We start from the raw sequence: 17342 nt of genomic DNA on the forward strand, positions 1-17342 counted from the left end.
TATCGTGTCTGGTTTGGATAGTGCGGTCATTCGTGTTCACGTATTCATTTCGAATTATATATTTATCGTTTACCAAAACGAATCCTTTCCCATATCCAAACTCCCAGTGTTTTCTTGTGGAAGTGCAGAGGACTCCTCGGCTTCTGTAAAGCAAGTAACACGTCAACATTTCCCTCCCATTCCCAAATTGACCTGCATTCGGACGCAGCCGGCGCCGGTATTGTTTATAATAATGAGAGCCCCAGTATTTCCACATTGAGGATGATACTGATCCCGAGTAGCGTCTGTTGGTTCCCTGTGTAAGTACAGCTGTTCTTGCAATAACGGAGTAGCAACTGCGGGCGGTCAATCATGCTCATGCTCATGCTCAAAGTGGATGGAATACATACATTGCGTCATTGGGCGGCATACAAAATGCACATTTAATACTTATACTTTTGTACTCTTATACTGTATCATATACAATCGTTAGTTGACTGTTTTTTCTAAAACTTTTGAATCTCCAACACTTTCTAGGAACTCGATCACTATACCAGAAGTTTTAGTTTTATATGTTTTAAATGTTGTTTCATTCCAAATTGTTAATTTTATTAATGTAGCCGTAGCATGTCTTACATGCTCATAGGATTTTCTTTTAAATTCTTATTTTCAAGAGACCACCAGTTGAGTTTGATAAAACCGTTTTATTTTATCAAAACAAACGTCAAATTGTTATCAGTTTGTAAAATGGTTCCACAATAATTTAAAGAGAAAAAAATAATACACAGAAGTTTTTGTTTCCAGACAGACTGTCTAATGCAGGGTTCTCACCAATACGTTTCGTTGAATTTAGCCATTTTAGACTGCAGTAGTTGTGTTTCAATACTTTGTTCAATCAGGCACACCGAATCATTACTTATCATCCATAGCTGAGTGGTGTCTGCGCTGAGTTGTAGTTTCTAATGGCACATGGTGGAAGTATGAATTTTGCCTATGTAATTATCACTATAATCGTTAACATCATGCTGGCTTTGCACACCGATGCTGTAATTTATGCTTTAGCTGGATTTTGTTTTTGTGGTGGTGCTGTAGATATGTTTGATCCGGAACGAAAGGAGGAGCAAAGATAGGACGAAATGAGGAAAAGCATGTTAATCTGGGGAAAATGTTCTTTGTAAACCTGTATATAACGGAATGTTCAACAAAAGTATGTCCACAGTTCGTGCACCTTTTTCTTATTATTGATCAAATAATGTCTGTGTTTCTGAAATTGTGGCTGTTACTAGTCTACAGTTTCATGTTAAGTGAAAATTATAGAAAAAGAAAAAACTTAATAAATACAATTACTGCTGCTTACATTTGCTCACTTTACTTCTTGCTATAAGTACTTTGATACCTTACTACTAGTATAATTTGTTACAAAAAACCATAAGTAGATGACTGTTGTAGTTTGGAAGGACTGGAAATCTTTTCTAGCAGCTTTTGGAAGAAGGTGCTCCCGCCCAGGGGATCGACCGCTTGGAAGCTTACGTGCTGTTTGATGTTAAGTTTCACTATTAAGGAAGGTAAATCTCACAATTAGACTTGCTGGATTGGAGCATACCGATGCACCTTGGGTGTTTTCGGCGCTACGATGTCTTCCGTTAGCTTCTGGTAGACGATCGAATTCTTGGAAGCCAAAAGCGCCTGACGGTAGCGTTCACCTCGTTTTCTCATCATGAAAGCGAAGATCTTGCTGACGGCCACGAAAATCACCAAAAAGCCAACAGCGATGAAGACGATTGGTATCCAAAGTGCGCTGATTTGCAGCATAGTATTTCTATCAAGAATAACAACTTCCTCTTCCAGTGGATCATCTTTTCCACTGCCAGTCAGGATGGTTTGTCCGATAGTCTGCATTCCGTTGGCAACTTCGATAATTTCATCTTCCTCATCATCGTCGAGATCATCTTCATCGTACAGCTCGTTTGCGTTGTCCCGGCTATCTACCACATCATCATTTTTGTCAATGGTTTGTTCGTCAGAGTAATCATCATCGTCTTCAGTTTCATCTTCTTCAACATCATCGTCGTCAACATCATCCAGCTCGGTGTCCTTGATTACCACCGGAGAATCAGCACCGTTCTTGCTAGTTTGGCAAATCTCTTGGGCGAACTGGCTCCATTCAAGCAGAGGTGCCGAATTGTCCGTGATGTAAGCGTTCAGCTCGGCATGAGTTCGCTGCTCCTTGCTGGCATCACCCAGCGATACCTTCTTGACTCCGAGCCACTTGATAAGAGACTTGAAGTAAGGGTTACACTTCAGCGAGTTGTTCTTGATATCCAACACGCGGAGGCTGGTCAACGATTCGAGGTCCGAAACGTACACCGTAGAGATTTCGTTGTAGGACGCATTCAGAAGCTTCAGGTTGGGAAGAACCTTGGCGTTCTTGGCGTTGGCGTTGGAAGTCTCCCAGACCGTGCGCAGGTCGCAGTCACTAACATCCAAGTGGGTCAGGTATTGCAACGGCAGGAACAGCTTGGCCGATAGGCGTGAGATCTGGTTTCCGGAGAGGTTGAGCTGGAAGAAGAGGAAATGTTGTGAATATGGTGGTAACAAGTCAAACATATGTTGGTGTCAATATTAGCAGCGGCGGTCTTCCAGAGCAGGAGAGCTAGTACGAGCCATATACCATGAACTAGAGTACGTGGCAACAGTGAAATGGCCATTCTCACGTTAAGGTCAAGAGGGACAATGAGACAGCGCTCTGGGATGGCGTGAACAAGACTGGTGCGAAATACGGGTGCAAAGCAATTAATAACAATCCATGGTTACGAGTAGAAAAGAAGATGGTAACAAGAAATTTGAAATCTGAAGGCTACTAAGAAAAAGCCGAAACTGATAACAATGAACCGAAATGCGTAAGGTAATTCTAGGTTCGGAGGAGCTGTTGCCTAGAATCGATGAAATCTCCCTGTACTTTACTAAGGATCCTATGTAGCAATGAAATATTCTCCTCTATTATAACAGTGCAACAATAAAGCTTCACTATAGATCGAAAGATCCAAATGTCCGGGCACAAGCGAAATATCAGAGCAGCCAAAACGGAAAGAACACAGTTATGTTTAAACCACTGTGATGCAGCCCAGCAGCTGCTTTGGTAATCAGTCTCGGAAACGAAGAAACGAAGACTGACGTAGTGTTGCTATCGAACTTGCTTTGATCAGGTCCGTTCCAGTCGGGCTCAGATTGGGTAGCACTTCTAGTACTGCATTTGGTCCCTCGGTAGTGCAAAAGGTACCCAAGTTTGACAGATCGCAGTACACTTTCCACGGCATTCTAGTTTACCTTATGAGTCATACAATTTTGGGCAACTGTAAGGGACATGGAGGTCTTTAATATGCCTTTGCTTTGATAGTCTATGCTAGATTACCAATTCGAGTCCGTGGGGTGACGCCTACAGAGTGGTAATGGCTAAGGCCAAAGGTGTCATAGCGCCCCAAGAGTACTCTTCCCGCATCATCACACAAGCCTATGGCCCCCAGCGCCGTATGCGGCAGATGAAGGCAGAAGTCGTAAAATCATTCGCGTCAAACATGGCACCGGGGCCCGATGGTATACCGAATGTTGCCTTAAAAGCGACAGGGAATGCGGATCCACACATGTCCAGAACCACGATGCAACGCTTCATAGATCAAGGAATCTTCCCGGATGTATGGAAGCGACAGAAATTAGTGCTACTACCAAAGGCGGGGAATCCACCAGGTGACCCGTCGGCGTATAGACCTATCTGTCTACTAGATACGACGGGCAAGTTGTTAGAGAGGTACAGGCTTGTACCGTATACGGAAGGTACGGATGGCTTGTTCAACAACCAGTTTGTATTCAGGAAAGGCTGTCCAGTTGGTCGTTCAGACAGCTGAGGTGGCAATCGAGCATAACTGCGCGCTTGTCAGTCTGAATGTGAAAAATGCGTTTAACAGCTCAAGTTGGGAAGCGATAGCTCATGCACCTCACCGCCTCAAGGTACGGGTGCAGTTGTGTTAGCTTCTTGAAAGCTATTTCGATGTTAGGATTGTACTGTATGACACAGAGGAGGGCCGAAAAGCGTTGGAATTACCGCGGGAGTACCTCAAGGTTCAATCCTGGACCCGATGTTATGGAATGTGACGTACGATGACGTACTGAGGCTGCCCCATTCCGACGGGTGTTAAGATTGTTGGCTTCGCCGACAATATCACCCTAGTGGTCTATGGCGTATCGATGGAGGAAGTAGAGTTGACAGCAGTGCACTCTATCTCTATAGTTAAGGAATGGATGAAGTCTAGGAAACTAGGACTGGCCCGTCACTAGGCTGAGGTAGTGGTGGTCAACAACCGCAAGTCTGAGCAACGGGCGCTTATCTCGGTAGGTGATTGAATCATAGAGTTCAAGCGATCCCTTAGGCATCTTGCGGTAATGATTAATACAAGCGCAGCTTCGCTAACTACGTTGAATATGCCTGTAAAAGGCTATAGTGGCGCTATCGAGGATGATGTCTAACAGCTCTGCTGTAATTGCCAGCAAACGCAAGCTCCTGGTAAACGTGGCGCTATCCATACTAAGGTATGGAGGATCAATCTGGTCAAAAGCGCTTAGAACGGGCAGAAACCAAAAGCCGTTGGAAAGCACGTACAGGATATGTGCTTAAGAGTAGCAAGCGCGGACCGAACGGTGTCTAAAGAGGTCGTGTACATCATAGCCGGGATGACGCCCATCGGGCTCATCATCAAGGAAGAAGTTCAATGCTTCAGCCAAGGAGTACCAGAGGTACCGTAATCCTGGGGCAAATTGATCACTTTTTCACAACTTTTGGTTGTGTTACCCTTGGGAATTCAAATATTGTCAAATAAATTTCGACAAAATCAGTACTCCATTGATCTTTATCAGTTTATGTAATCGACTTTTCTTGCAATAATATTTAACATATCATAAAAATAGTTTTTAATATCTGTCATGTCTACCTATCTCAAGTGATATTAATTATTCTACCCGTTGACTAAGTATCTTTCATGACCCATAACGCGGGTAGATCACCTTTTCGTGGTGCGTTATGGGGTAAAGATCTACCAGTGAACCCTAGTCCTGACTGCTTCAAACGAAGAGAACAGGATATTATAGTAATCAAAGGAACATTTTTTAGTCCTTATTACAATTGTAAACCTTGTTGAAAGTGACAAGTCTCGGTTTACCCGGTTGCCGAGAATGATCTTAAGACAAGGGAAAAAAAATGAGTCGAATACAACAATTTGTTTTCTAATCTTTTATTTATTTAGTTCTCTAATTTGAAGAAGTAAGGACTAGGATTCTGATGCATGAACAATATCGGTGCAATTTCTTGGCTTTATCAAGGGATCCGATTTTGACTGATAAAGGGGCGCACCTGTGGAGAGTGTACCCACCACATTCTTCAGAGGGTATAAATAGCGGAACCTTTCAATTAGAATCCATTCCTGTGATCAAGTTAGGAATTACAACTGTAAGAAAACCGAATACTTTATCACTTCTCAATAGGGATAAGGTAACATGACATGCACTAAACAAAGGACGCGGGATATACTACAATTGATCAAATCTTGGTCGCAGTGGTTTATGTTCCGAACAGAAAAAAAAAGTATCTTTCATCTGTTCGTACTTACGGCATTTCTGAGCTACGAGGATCATGGCAACGTGTGTTGAAGATAATCGATTTTCTTTGGGGTGGCGAATTGCCAATTGTATCTGTTTTTGAAAGTGTGGTAAAATTGCCGATTTGAGTTGAACCAAATTGTTCCTCAGAGCTGACGAAATTGTCGTTTATTGTGAACATAGTTGTTCTTTTGTGAAGCGATTGCTGTATTGAGATGAACGAAATTGTTCTTTAGTGTTGACGAATTTGTCAAATGTTGAACAGTAAAACCCAATGATTTGAATGTTTTGTTGTAGCCATGGAATTAGCAAAATTTGCGTATTTAAGATAAGATCGTGGGAATTCTTTTGATATATTTTCGATTGTTCGTTGTAAGAGTTGTTGCAACTTGTAGATAGCTTTTAAAGTGTTATTAGAAAGTTTCTAAAGGGGAAAGGACTGTCATGTCTACCTATCTCAAGTGATATTAATTATTCTACCCGTTGACTAAGTATCTTTTAACTGTTCGTATCTACGGTATGTCTGAGCTATAAGTACTGGCTGCATTTGGCACATTTTTTATTTACAAAATATAAAAATATCAAAAAATTAAAATGACACACTGGGGCGAAATTGATCACCATATAACAAAGCAGGTTTAAAAATGAAAAATGTCCGTATTTACTAAATTTAGGTCTCCTGAATCCGAAAATGATGTCAAAATTCTTACAACTCAAGTTTTTGATCATTTTATTGCAAAATTAAACTTTGAAAATCTGCCGAATACGCCTAAATGTAGGCAATTTCCCGTGAAATGAGCTCATTTTTTTAGAATAAACGGTTTTATGAGCAAAAAACTATATTTGCTATGCTGTATGATGTCAAAAATGAGTTGAGTAGTTCATACTTAAGCTTACGCAACATTTTAAATACTCAAAGTTGACATGTACGCATAGCACCAGTAGATTGTTTAGCACCGACATTTCCAACGGTATTGCATACACCATCAAAAAGTGTTAATATTTCTATGCAAAACTGAGCCTAATAAAAATGAAATAGTGCAACATCATCATGAAACATCCATAAACTAGAAAACATTGAATATCTGTGGTGCCAACGAAGCTTTCAGCATCCTTCGGAGGAAATGTTTTTTGGTACCGACCTGATCAAACTCACACCACTGATCAATTTGCCCCTGGATTACGGTACCAGAGGAGTCCGCTCGTAGGTTGGCAGCAGGAATGGGATAACTCCACTAAAGGTAGATGGACCCATCAGCAAATACCAAATGTGTCAGATTGGAATAAACGAAACCATGGGGAAGGGAACTTCCACCTGAAGCAGTTTCTGTCAGAACATGGTTGCTATAGGCAATACCTGCACACTGGGCACTCAGAATCTCCTGCGTGCCCCAATTGTGCTGGTGTGGAGGAAACAGCGGAGCATGTCGTGTTCGATTGCCCCCGTTTCATTGTTTTGAGAGGTCGCATGCTCGTTACATGCGGAGTACACGTCCCCCGACAATAGTATAGAGAAAATATGTACGACTACCGAGTGCTGGAATGCAGTAACGACGGCTGCCACTCACATTATGTTAGAATTGCAGCGCTTATGGCGCGCTGACCAAGAGTTGGCTGCAGAGGATTAGCCCTGCCGAGGCTGGTCCCTTGTAACATTCTTTAAGTCGGCTAGGAGAAGCAGTTTGCGTAGGCTACTTCTGCTACATGTATTGTGCTATATGCACCGGATCCTCCCCGAAGAAATACTGTATTGAGGTTCCAGGGAAAAGAAGGTCTGAGGCCAATGTCGGTGCACTCTGTACGCCACTTGAGCAATTCAGTGAGAATTGCTCATGTACAGTGCATGGGCTGGTTTTAGTGGGTCGTCGTTGGTACGGCATGCCCTCACTCCCTGAGGGGTCTGTTTGCAGATTTCACACTTGTAAAGAAAAAGATCGAAAGATAATGGTCTTGATTCTAGCCTTGAAGAAGTGCTGAAGTGTAAAGCAAGTGTCACATTAAGTGTTTAGCGATGAGGTCTAAGTGAGAACTTAAATTAAAGAAGCGACTCTACTGTAAGTGGTCCATTTTGGTATAAAAATTACAAAAAGTTACATCATCAAAAATCGTTTATTTGGAACCCCAAAAGCAACTGTGGAAGTACGAATGGACTCCGTCAACTCTAAGGAATGGCTAAGCGAGCTTAAAGTTTGTATATGGAGAAAATCCAACAAATATACGGGAAAAACTTTTCCAACTACATTTTTGATCATTCTCAATTCACACATGTTGCCGAAGGTATTAAAATTCACGATAATAAAGTATAAAAAAGCACCCAGGTCGTGGCTATCTTGCTGCATGTTGCATATACCATCAAAGCGATGAAAGGAATGCCGTAAATATCTAGCAACCTCCTCAAGTTTGTCTTTAGTGCATTGGTCAAGGGGCTTAAATCGTGGAAATGCAATGGCCCCGTCGGATATAAACTATCAGAAAATACGGTACTGATGGCCATAGTGCAAGAGATTGTAAGCAAATCTCAAAGTGCCTAATATGTATCGTCAGAACAGGTGAAGGCCACTTAACGGGTGGACCCTGATGTTAGGTTACTATCGAACCTATATCGCATTCCAGCCAATACCGTAAACTGCGATAGGACCGACAGGGCGATACTCAATCCAACCTCGAATTACGGTTTTACGGCAGAATAAATACACGCAAAACCGTCGCGTTAAATGAAGACATGACTAATATGGGTACACCACGCAGGTTCCGCAGGAATCGTGCAAAACCGATTATCGAGGTGACGTTTCTTTAAAAAAAAAAAAACAACACTAGTATTTTTGAAGTCGTCAGCATAAAAAAATTTAAACTACCGTCCCTAAACTTACCTTGTTCAGATTTCGGTTTTGCTGGAACGTCTCGTCGCTCAGCTCGGTAATCAGATTGTTGCTCAGATCCAGCTCCATCAGCTTGTCCAACGGGCTCAGCACGGCCGGTCCAACAGTCTGCAGGTTATTCCAGGCCAAGTTCAGCCGTGTCAGCTGGGGCATCGTTTTGAAAGTGTTGTCGGCCAGTTCCGAAATGTCACAGTTCGACACATCCAGGAAATATGCATTGAACGTTCCGTAGGAGCTTTGGAATCCTTCGGCAGGCAGCTGCTTCAGACGCGGATTGTCGTTCAGCTTGATGATATCCAGGTCCTTGTTGCCGATGAAGGTGAGAGAAGAGATTTGCTCCAAGTTGTTCTGGGACAGGTCGATCTGACGTAGGCTCTTCAACGAAGTAAAAGCGATTTGGTTGATCTTCTTGATGCGATTGCCCTTCAGGATCAGATTGGTTAGACCTTCCATTCCCTTGAACATTTGACCGTTGATGTTGCGGATCTGGCAGTAGCTTAGGTCAAGCTTTTGCAGATCAGCCGTTACAAAGTCCAGGTTGCTACTGATCAGATTGTATTTCAAGTGCAGAATTGCCAGTGACGTCTTGTTGAAGATGTTTTTGGGCAGCTCTGGTATGCTGTTCATTGAAAGGTCCAATTCTTCGATAGTTTCTACCTTGTCGAAAATATCCTCTGGGAGAGTGCGCAGCTTGTTTTCGGCCAAATTGATGTAGATGATGTTTTTCAGCTCATTGAAAGCTGTTGGCTGAAGATCTTGAAGATTACACTTCGAAATGTCCAACTCTTCGATGGAAGGAGCCTTAAGCATGTACTCCGTGTAGGGAGTGTTATAGTTGACACTCTGCATCGCACTTAGATCGTTTCCAGATAAGGTCAACAGCCTCAATTTTGTGTTATTCGCGAAGGTATCCGGATGGAGCATATCGATTCCTGAATTGGTCAAATTGACCGAATACAAGTCATCCAGGCCTGCGAAAGCGGATGGGCTGATGTATTCAATTGTGCAGTTGCTGATCTTTATCGAAACAACGTGAGAAAGACCAATTTGCTTGAAGAACTCTGCGCTCAACACGATCGGGTATTTTGGACCGACATCCAGGACCTGTAGATCAGTGATCGATGTGGAGAACTTTTGTGTGTCTAGATCCAAACGGCTGCAGGTTGCGACCAAGTAAGCATGCATGTTGCGTTCGCAAATGCAATCCCGAGGGCATAAGTGAACCTGCTCTTCTAGATTGTAGTCATCATCATCGTCCTCATCCTCTTCATCGTAGTATTCCGCATAATTTTGATTCTGAAAGTGGAAATCATATTTAGTATTTTTGTTGATGTTTTTTTTGTATAGATGTAAGTTCAGATAAATTTTGAGTTAATGCGATAGTAAGAAAAGCGATCATTAGTAACAGACACCACGAGTTAGCGACTGAAAACCGACTCCGCAATCCTCCTTGGCCATATGAACGAAACAAACGTAATTTTCAGAACACGACTTACAGCATTCTTGCTGTCAGTTTTCTTGCTATTGGCAGAAGTTGATTCCTTTTGCTTCTGTTTCTTCTGACTGAGAAGCTTGTTGACAGCGTCAATGTCGATCTTATCATCGGCGGTGTCTTCGTCGTCGTACTCGTCTTTGTATAAGTAGTCGTCATCGTCCTCATCAATTTCATCTAGGATTTCATTATCGCCCGTTGCAGGCTTAGCTGTAGAGGACTTCGGTGTGGCTGATGGCTTGGACTTACTGGTCGTAGAGGTGGCGGCGGTTGAAGATGCCTTTGTGGTAGCTTCGGTAGACTTCTGTGAAGCGGAAAATATGCGTATCGTTGCGAGAAATTAGGTCATGAGGAAATGGATGATGGTTTTCTTTTGTGCAGTGGAGTGTCGATTGAGCGTTAAAGATATGACTGTGTGAGTGTAGTTGACGGATGAGATTTGGCTCACTTACAGCGTGTTGAGCAAGTAGTTTTTGGATTGCTAGAGGATCGATCTTTTCATTTTCTAATTCTTCGCTGCTCTCCTCATCATCATCATTGTAATACTCATCATCTGGAGCAGCAGAACTGGTTGCAACCGGGGTCTTAGCAGTAGAAGTAGAACTCACAGTCGATTTTTCGGGCTCGTTGACCTTTTTCTAAGGGGGTACAATGTTATTCTTACCATCAGAATTTCAACATTACAAACTGACAAGCATTTGTGCGGAATGAAGTAGATACACCGAAGAATGAAGAGACGAAACACAAATGGATCAACATCGATCAAGTAGATAGCAAAAGACTTACTACTTCAATTGTTTCAACATTATCTACCTCAGTTTCAACCTTGTAAGGACGTGCTGGAGGAAGATCTGAGAGATCTTCGATTTGTGGTAGCACAATTTCTTCGTCCTTTGAATATCAGAATTATCAAGTGCGTGTATTGATACTCATTTTAAGAAAACTTACCACATTCTTGGGGTCTTCGTCAGGAAGCAGTTCTTCGTCTTCGTAACTATCTTCATCATCGAAGCTATCCTTCTCCTCGGCATTTTCGATTGGAACAATTCCTGCAAGCAACAAAATTTAGTCAAAGCTTCACCCTCGAATATTCTTCAGATGTCACCTATGGTGGTAGATTCTGCCTTAGGTTGCTTCTGCTGTTCCACTTTCTCCAATTTCTTCAATATGGCCGCATGCTGGGCGTACTTAGGATTCAAGTCAGCAGCGGGTTTCTTCGGCAGAAGAGCATCCTTCGCTTCGTCTTCGATGTCGTTTTCCTTGGAATCAACCTCTGGATACATCTTGTTGAAACGAGGATCTTGTGCCATCGGAATGTCTGGTTTTTCGGCCAGCATTTTGTTGAACATAGGATCCTGAGCCTTTGGTAGGGCACTACTGCTGGCAGCGGCCTTATCGGTGGCGGCAGGATTCGCTAAACTCACGCTCGTCGCCAGAAGCGACAGCGTGAGCACCAGTATGCACTGGTAGCTCATCACTGTGGTGGTTCTGGAAAGCACAAAAAGAGTAAGAAGCATTAAGTATTCAGTCGAAACACGAAGTTTGTGATGTATGGCGCCAAAAACATTGAAGTAGTGAAAACTGTGACCTGATAAATTAGGCATCACAGTGAATGAACAAAGTAAGCATCACCAAATTGTTTGCAATTGGGCTTTTATTACCCATCAATGACGTTATTGGAATACTAATTGACAAATGACCATATTCTTAGTCAGTGATCACCTAAACTGACGCCTTCCGCAAGTCTAACAGGTAGATAAAACCGAGTGGAAATCTTTGTCACAGTTGACTAAACATTTGCGATGTCTCCGTCTCGACCGCGAAGTAGGACTATTATTTGCTGAATTCAAGCATACGTATAAGAATGCGCTGTGATATGATAGCGAAAATGGTGTCTGTGTGCAGGGGGCTACAGAGGCACATCCAGGCATCAAAATTACAGATAACTTCTGATCATCTTTTTCAAAAATCTGTCAATGGATCATTGAAGGTAACTCCTTCGGCACTCATCGGATCAAAATAGTGGTGCCTTCATATATGTATGGGAACAGCATTGCTGTTCTGTCAAACATTCAGAACTACGGTGGCGCTATCTATGCTTTTCATAGCGACCGTTTTGGTTACTTTAATGATCCTTTGAAAATGAATTGTCATACAAAAAAAAAAAAACAATATTTTTCGTAATCGTAGCGGTAAACCCGCAGTCATTTTGGAAGACCATGCTGAGTGTGATGAGTTTGAATCCCGTCTGATTATGAATAAGAAACATAAAAACCTAACAACAGTACAGTCACCCCACAGTTATGGATCAACTAAGGGTCATTTTTCAGAACAAAATGTGATATAAAAACATGGTGATGCTTTACAGAACAAAATTACCTCCCAGGCACTGCAGAACATAGTTGTTTTTGAGAATACACCTTATTTACTAAAAAGTGTCGATTTCGACAGAAATTTCAAACGATGTCCACCCCACAGATGTGGATCAGCGGGAGAGGAAGATCCTTATTATGGATCAAATTGACTCATATTATGGATCAAAGCCCTATACAGTCAGGTCTCCTATTAGACACATGGTTGGGGTGCGTAATAGGAATCTGCGTTATAGGAGACCCAGGGCTTATGGGAATTCATCACTTTGGGGGTGTTGTTGAATATCTCGTATGCCAAAAAAGATAGCACAGTACTGTCTTCGGCGAAGTTTCAGTGCTAAGTACGATCTACCTTTAGGAGTTGAGGATCATCCTTTTAGTTGAGAACTTGGCCGGTAGGGGCGCTTTTTCTGTTTTGCACTATATGAACCATGAGGGATAAGAATGCAAAATTGTGTAACATATGATATCTCTAGATCCTGGTGTTTTGGAAGGTTGGTGTCTTCGGAAGAGTTGTTCAGTAGTTCAAGGGCTGACATGCGGTGGTAATTCTGATACGGAATTACGCCACCAGGCGGCGCTAGTGGGCATGAAATTTTTGTTTTGCGCATAGCTCAGTAGCCTGACCACTTAGAAAGATGGCGTTTTCGGCAAAGTTGCTCAGTATCACAAGGGCTAACATTATTTGAGCCGAAAATTTCGACATTTTGACACTAGGCGGCGCTAGTGAGCAAAGAATTTTTGTTTGGCGCATAGCTCAGTAGCCTGACCACTTAGAAAGATGGCGTCTTCGGCAAAGTTGCTCAGTATCACAAGGGCTAACATTATTTAAGCCGAAAGTTTCCAAATTTTGCCACTAGGCGGCGCTAGTGAGCAAAGAATTTTTGTTTTACGGATATCTCAGTAGCCTGACCACTTAGAAAGATGGCGTCTTCGGCAAAGTTGCTCAGTATCACAAAGGCTAACATTATTTGAGCCGAATGTTTCCAAATTTTGCCACTAGGCGGCGCTAGTGAGCATGGAATTTTTGTTTTGCGCCTAGATCAGTAGCCTGACCACTTAGGAAGATGGCGTCTTCGGCAAAGTTGCTCAGTATCACAAGGGCTAACATTATTTGAGCCGAAAGTTTCCAAATTTTGCCACTAGGCGGCGCTAGTGAGCAAAGAATTTTTGTTTAGCGGATACCTCAGTAGCCTGACCACTTAGAAAGATGGCGTCTTCGGCAAAGTTGCTCAGTATCACAAGGGCTAACATTATTTGAGCCGAATGTTTCCAAATTTTGCCACTAGGCGGCGCTAGTGAGCAAAGAATTTTTGTTTTGCGCATAGATCAGTAGCCTGACCACTTAGAAAGATGGCGTCTTCGGCAAAGTTGCTCAGTATCACAAGGGCTAACATTATTTGAGCCGAAAGTTTCCAAATTTTGCCACTAGGCGGCGCTAGTGAGCAAAGAATTTTTGTTTAGCGGATACCTCAGTAGCCTGACCACTTAGAAAGATGGCGTCTTCGGCAAAGTTGCTCAGTATCACAAGGGCTAACATTATTTGAGCCGAATGTTTCCAAATTTTGCCACTAGGCGGCGCTAGTGAGCAAAGAATTTTTGTTTTGCGCATAGATCAGTAGCCTGACCACTTAGAAAGATGGCGTCTTCGGCAAAGTTGCTCAGTATCACAAGGGCTAACATTATTTGAGCCGAAAGTTTCGAAATGTTGCCACTAGACGGCGCTAGTGAGCAAACACTTTTTGTTTCGCGCATAGCTCAGTGAATAGAAGTGCCTAGAGAAAAATATATACATTATTTTATACAATCGGATAAAAGTGTGGCTAGTTATCCTAGTATCCTTAGTAGCACGAACTTAGGTTAGGTTGGAATGTCAGTCAATACTAATCAATTGGGAAATCCATTCGCTAACAATCTCAATGAGATAATTAGGATTGGCCTTATCTTTTTAGTTACACGACATTTAGGCTACTGAGCTATCCGCGAAACAAAAATTACTTGCTCATTAGCGCCGCCTAGTGGCAAAATTTGAAATTTTTCGGCTCAAATAATGTTAGCTCTTGTGATACTGAGCAACTTTGCCCAAGACGCCATCTTTCTGTAGTCAGGCTACTGAGCTATCCGTAAAACAAAAATTCTTTGCTCACTAGCGCCGCCTGGTGCAAAATTTGGAAATTTTCGGTTCAAATAATGTTAGCTCTTGAGATACTGAGCAACTTTGCCGAAGACGCCATCTTTCTAAGTAGTCAGGCTACTGAGCTATCCGCGAAACAAAAATTCTTTGCTCACTAGCGCCGCCTGGTGGCAAAATTTGGAAACTTTTGGCTGGAAACTGAGCAACTTTGCCGAAGACGCCATCTTTCTAAGTAGTCAGGCTACTGAGCTACGCACAAAATAAAAATTATTTGCTCACTAGCGCCGCCTAGTGGCGAAATTTGGAAACTTTCGGCTCAAATAATGTTAGCCCTTGTTGTACTGAGCAACTTTGCCGAAGACGTCATCTTTCTAAGTGGTAAGGCTACTGATCTATGCGCAAAACAAAAATTCTTTGCTCACTAGCGCCGCCTAGTGGCAAAATTTGGAAACATTCGGCTCAAATAATGTTAGCCCTTGTGATACTGAGCTACGCGCAAAACAAAAAATATTTGCTCTTTAGCGCCGCCTAGTGGCAAAATTTCGAAACTTTCGGCTCAAATAATGTTAGCCCTTGTGATACTGAGCAACTTTGCCGAAGACGCCATCTTTCTAAGTAGTCAGGCTACTGAGCTATCCGTAAAACAAAAATTCTTTGCTCGCTAGCGCCGCCTAGTGGCAAAATGCCGAAATTTTCGGCTCAAATAATGTCATCGCTTGTGATACTGAGCAACTTTGCCGAAGACGTCATCTTTCTAAGTGGTAAGGCTACTGAGCTATGCGCAAAACAAAAAATATTTGCTCACTAGCGCCGCCTAGTGGCAAAATTTCGAAACTTTCGGCTCAAATAATGTTAGCCCTTGTGATACTGAGCAACTTTGCCGAAGACGCCATCTTTCTAAGTAGTCAGGCTACTGAGCTATCCGTAAAACAAAAATTCTCTGCTCACTAGCGCTGTCTAGTGGCAAAATGTCGAAATTTTCGGCTCAAATAATGTTAGCCCTTGAGATACTGAGCAACTTTGCCGAAAACGCCATCTTTCTAAGTAGTCAGGCTACTGAGCTATGCGCCAAACAAAAATTCTTTGCTCACTAGCGCCGCCTAGTGGCAAAATTTGGAAACTTTCGGCTCAAATAATGTTAGCCCTTATGATACTAAGCAACTTTGCCGAAGACGCCATCTTTCTAAGTAGTCAGGCTTCTGAGCTATCCGTAAAACAAAAATTCTTTGCTCACTAGCGCCGCCTAGTGGCAAAATGTCGAAACTTTCGGCTCAAATAATGTTAGCCCTTGTGATACTGAGCAACTTTGCCGAAGACGCCATCTTTCTAAGTAGTCAGGCTACTGAGCTATCCGTAAAACAAAAATTCTTTTCTCACTAGCGCCGCCTGGTGGCAAAATTTCGAAACTTTTGGCTCAAATAATGTTAGCCCTTGTGATACTGAGCAACTTTGCCGAAGACGCCATCTTTATAAGTGGTCAGGCTACTGAGCTATCCGCGAAACAAAAATTCCATGCTCACTAGCGCCGCCTAGTGGCAAAATGTCGAATTTTTCGGTTCAAATAATGTTAGCCCTTGTGATACTGAGCAACTTTGCCGAAGACGCCATCTTTCTAAGTGGTCAGGCTACTGAGCTATGCGCAAAACAAAAATTTCATGCCCACTAGCGCCGCCTGGTAGCGTAATTCCGTATCAGAATGACCACCGCATGTCAGCCCTTCAGTTACTGAACAACTCTTCCGAAGACACCAACCTATGCCCCACAGTTATGAATCAACGCTTCTGGGAATACGGTTGACATTTTATTTCCTACGGACGAAAAAAAAAAATGCTTAAGCATATTATAATTGATTACGATGCTGTACAGATTTATGGTTCACGTAGGTAAAATGCGTTCTGCGTAATTTCAACTCTATTTGATGAGATGTTTGCATTTTAATCCAAGTTTGATCCATATTTGTGTGCTATCCGTAACTGTGGGGTGACTGTAGTCGTTGAAAATGTTGAGAGATTCAGTATCATTACTAGGGTAATTTTTCCCATTGTTGAACGACTCAATATCATGCCTATTTCTGAGAATTTGGTGATTCGTTAGGTCTTTAACAATAAGCGGAATTGAACAGTTCCGCAAAATACTTTATTTAATACGTTTCAAGTTTGAACACACGATCTTTAACAAGGAGCCTGCATGCCCTTCCTCATATACGTCGAATTCGATGAAGTAGATTTTTCCTGATACCTCCTACACCACTAACGAATAGTCTCTGAGTCTCTGATAAGATAAAACGTTATTCTGATGGTATTGTACCCAAAGTGATAACACACAAGTATACTCACTGAGACTTGGTTTCATTCATCGGAGTTACTGTTCTTTTATGCCAACAAAACAGGGTCATTTGATTGCAAAATTCCTTGAACCTGGTAGGTTGTCACTAGATAATTTGAATAATTTCATTTCCTACTTATTTTTTAAGGGCATATAAAACCACAATTTTCACAATTGTCCAGCACAGCAACAACGCAAGTATGTCCTCCAAAGATTCTCAGAAATTACCTATCACTCCCTTCTAAAACGCTAAGCCACCACCATCGACCATCGAGTGGCTTGTCCAGCGCCCGTTGATTATTATCGATACTATCACGTAGCATTCAGTCGGCATCATCACAGTCAGAGAGGCCATATAATTGCCCGTAATGTGCAGAATCGACGATGGCTTTCAAACTCTTTGTCTCCCAACAAGAACTCTAGAAAGACGCGAAAGTTAAACTCTTGCCGCAAATCTAGCTCGTTAAATCTCACGTACTGGCCGATAACCAATCTCCTGTGTCATTGCGGCTACC

At 42.3% G+C, this 17342-nt stretch overlaps 1 protein-coding gene across 6 annotated transcripts in view; it reads right to left on the reverse strand.

Moving 5' to 3' along the window:
* Positions 1 to 663: 663 nt before the first annotated feature.
* The window catches only part of LOC5578857, a 100626-nt gene continuing 83947 nt past the window's right edge, over positions 664 to 17342 (reverse strand). The window contains exons 1-8 of one of the 6 annotated variants that reach the window (XM_021843656.1): positions 11719 to 11835; positions 11102 to 11484; positions 10945 to 11045; positions 10783 to 10887; positions 10449 to 10634; positions 10001 to 10300; positions 8496 to 9800; positions 664 to 2538 (exon numbers count right to left, since the gene is read on the reverse strand). In XM_021843656.1, coding sequence (XP_021699348.1) covers positions 1558 to 2538; positions 8496 to 9800; positions 10001 to 10300; positions 10449 to 10634; positions 10783 to 10887; positions 10945 to 11045; positions 11102 to 11471 — 3348 coding nt within the window. In that variant the 5' untranslated portion in view covers positions 11472 to 11484; positions 11719 to 11835 and the 3' untranslated portion in view covers positions 664 to 1557. Of the gene's footprint in view, positions 2539 to 8495; positions 9801 to 10000; positions 10301 to 10448; positions 10635 to 10782; positions 10888 to 10944; positions 11046 to 11101; positions 11485 to 11657; positions 11836 to 17342 lie in introns of those variants that run through there. The other 5 variants (XM_021843657.1, XM_021843654.1, XM_021843658.1 and 2 more) reach the window with 5 other exon arrangements.

The sequence above is a fragment of the Aedes aegypti genome, chromosome 2 (genome assembly GCF_002204515.2).
Source record: "Aedes aegypti strain LVP_AGWG chromosome 2, AaegL5.0 Primary Assembly, whole genome shotgun sequence".
NCBI classification, from domain to species: domain Eukaryota; kingdom Metazoa; phylum Arthropoda; class Insecta; order Diptera; family Culicidae; genus Aedes; species Aedes aegypti.